Source organism: Medicago truncatula, chromosome 5, assembly GCF_003473485.1.
Source record: "Medicago truncatula cultivar Jemalong A17 chromosome 5, MtrunA17r5.0-ANR, whole genome shotgun sequence".
NCBI lineage: Eukaryota > Viridiplantae > Streptophyta > Magnoliopsida > Fabales > Fabaceae > Medicago > Medicago truncatula.
In genome coordinates, this window is record NC_053046.1 from 26,462,448 (window position 1) to 26,464,541 (window position 2,094).

The following is a 2,094-nucleotide window of genomic DNA, read 5'->3' on the forward strand; positions in this document are numbered from 1 at the left end:
AAAAAATTGTGTTTTCAATGTAAATATTTCTTATTTAAATAACTGGTTTTCACCTATTATGAATTTTACATTTGTAAAAGATTGTCCTAAAATGAGAACTAGCAATAGCTTAATCATGAGATCAGATGTGATAGTATATCCAAATCCCAAAACTCAAGTCTCTAAACTCAATACACTTTCTTCAATATAATCACTTTTTGCTTCTTCACTTTCTTTCACCATCTTCCACCAAAACCCCTTCCATTTCCACAATGCAACAACGCATTTCTCATCTTAATCCAAATGCTCAACCATTTTTTCCACAAAACCCTAAAACTCAATCAAGAATGATTTATGTACCAAAACGAACTCGGATTCAGCAGAAAACTACCAAAAGTACTCATCATCGTGTTGGAACTGTTATTCCATTTCCAAAAACTATTGAAGAAGCTGAAGCATTACACATTACCACTGTAATGATTCGAAACATCCCTAATCAGTTTAGGTAATTAACTATTCATCTTTTTAAACACTGATTTTATCCCTAATCAATTCAATAGTGTAATTTCGATCTTAATTGTGCTTTGAAAAAAATTTCAGGTTCGATAATTTGTTGATGATTCTTGATGTTCATTGCTTTGAAATCAACAAGATTCTTGATGATCCTGCGGATTGGTCCAAGTTTGATTTCGTTTATTTGCCGATGGATTACATGTAAATGAATATTCTAGAACCTTTTCAGTTTTTTTTTTTTTTGCATTTTTTTTTTTTTTTTGTATTTTCTCTTTTAAATAAATTGTATTAATTTTTTTTTTTTTTTACAGGAAGCATGCTGTTAAAGGAAAAATGTCTAATTTAGGGTATGCATTTGTGAACTTTACAACACCTTCTGCTGCTTTCAAGTTCTATAAACAGTTTCAAGGATTTGCATGGAATGTCACACAGAATCCAAAGATATGTGAAATAAATGCTGCTAAATATCAAGTTAGTTTGTTATTTAATTTTGGTCTCATTTCATGAATTTATTTATTTATTACTTTATTAATTTTATTTTTTTGAAGTAGTTGTAATAGCAAGTTAATGATACTTCTAGATTAAACCATGATTTTAGTCTTAATGTGTTACTCTTCTGTAACAAATTATAATTCATTTTGAAATGTTCATATGATTAAAAATAAATAAACGATCAATTTAGTCTTTAAATTAACTAGACCATGATCAAATTGATGGATGAGAATTAGTTAGTTGATTTTAAAATGAAAAAAAGTAAATTTAGTAGATTACCAATCAATAATATTATGAAGAAAGATAAATTAAAAATTGAAAAATAAAATTAAAATAGTATAAATGATATAGAAACATTGTTTGGTTATGAAGGATGATTTGGGATAAATTATTTTCCTCAAATAACTTATAAGAAGGATTCCACTATTAGCACAGCTTATAATTAGCACTGGTTATGAAACATCTTTGAATATATCAACTTATAACAAAACACTACTTGCATTCATTTTTTTTAATGTAACAATACTGACATTTTTGGTTAATTATGTTCATTTTTATCTGCAGGGCAAAGAAAGTTTGATTAGGATTTTCTCCCAAAAAGTATTCCGATGCAAGAACCCAGATTTTTTACCGATTCTATTCTCGGCAGGGCGTGATGGTTTCAATCGCAGAATGAGTGGAATCTCTATTGGAATACATGTAAGGGGATTGCCATTCACAAGAAGAAACATATGAACTCACATTTCTTTCTAAAACCAATGAAACACCAAAGTGTTCTCTCTAGATTGTTAATGTCTTTAGCTAATTAGGATGAACTAGAATGAAACACTTTCTCCCTCGGTATTCTCTAGCTTGTGGTGTTTAATTGTGACTTGGGTTTCATGTCGTAATTAGGGTTAATTTCCGAGGGACTGTTATTTTAACTTTGTATAGTTTGTACTTTGAACCTATATGTGGATCGGGTCTTGCCTGAAGCTACCGGTGTTTTCATTCTCTCCCTAGAATTGTTGAGGTTGCATGATACAATCTGGGGTGAATTGGAAACATGGGTTTAAGAATTGCTCTATTCACAAGTACTGTAAATTGTACTGTTTCTGTGAAATCTACGAG

At 29.8% G+C, this 2,094-nt stretch overlaps 1 protein-coding gene across 1 annotated transcript; it reads left to right on the forward strand.

Annotated features, from left to right (window-relative positions):
* Positions 1-251: 251 nt before the first annotated feature.
* On the forward strand, positions 252-1,719 carry LOC11436043 (protein terminal ear1). The gene is made up of 4 exons (XM_003614760.4): positions 252-484; positions 580-693; positions 804-963; positions 1,549-1,719. Exons 1-4 carry the CDS (start codon positions 252-254, stop codon positions 1,717-1,719), a joined length of 678 nt encoding a protein of 225 aa, XP_003614808.4.
* Positions 1,720-2,094: the final 375 nt, after the last annotated feature.

Excerpts from the sequence above, each read along its gene's own strand:
- LOC11436043 (XM_003614760.4), top strand. The coding sequence starts at position 252 with ATGCAACAACGCATTTCTCATCTTAATCCAAATGCTCAACCATTTTTT. Across the intron at positions 485-579 it reads AACATCCCTAATCAGTTTAG|GTTCGATAATTTGTTGATGA; the intron begins GTAATTAACTAT and ends AAAAAATTTCAG. Across the intron at positions 694-803 it reads TATTTGCCGATGGATTACAT|GAAGCATGCTGTTAAAGGAA; the intron begins GTAAATGAATAT and ends TTTTTTTTACAG.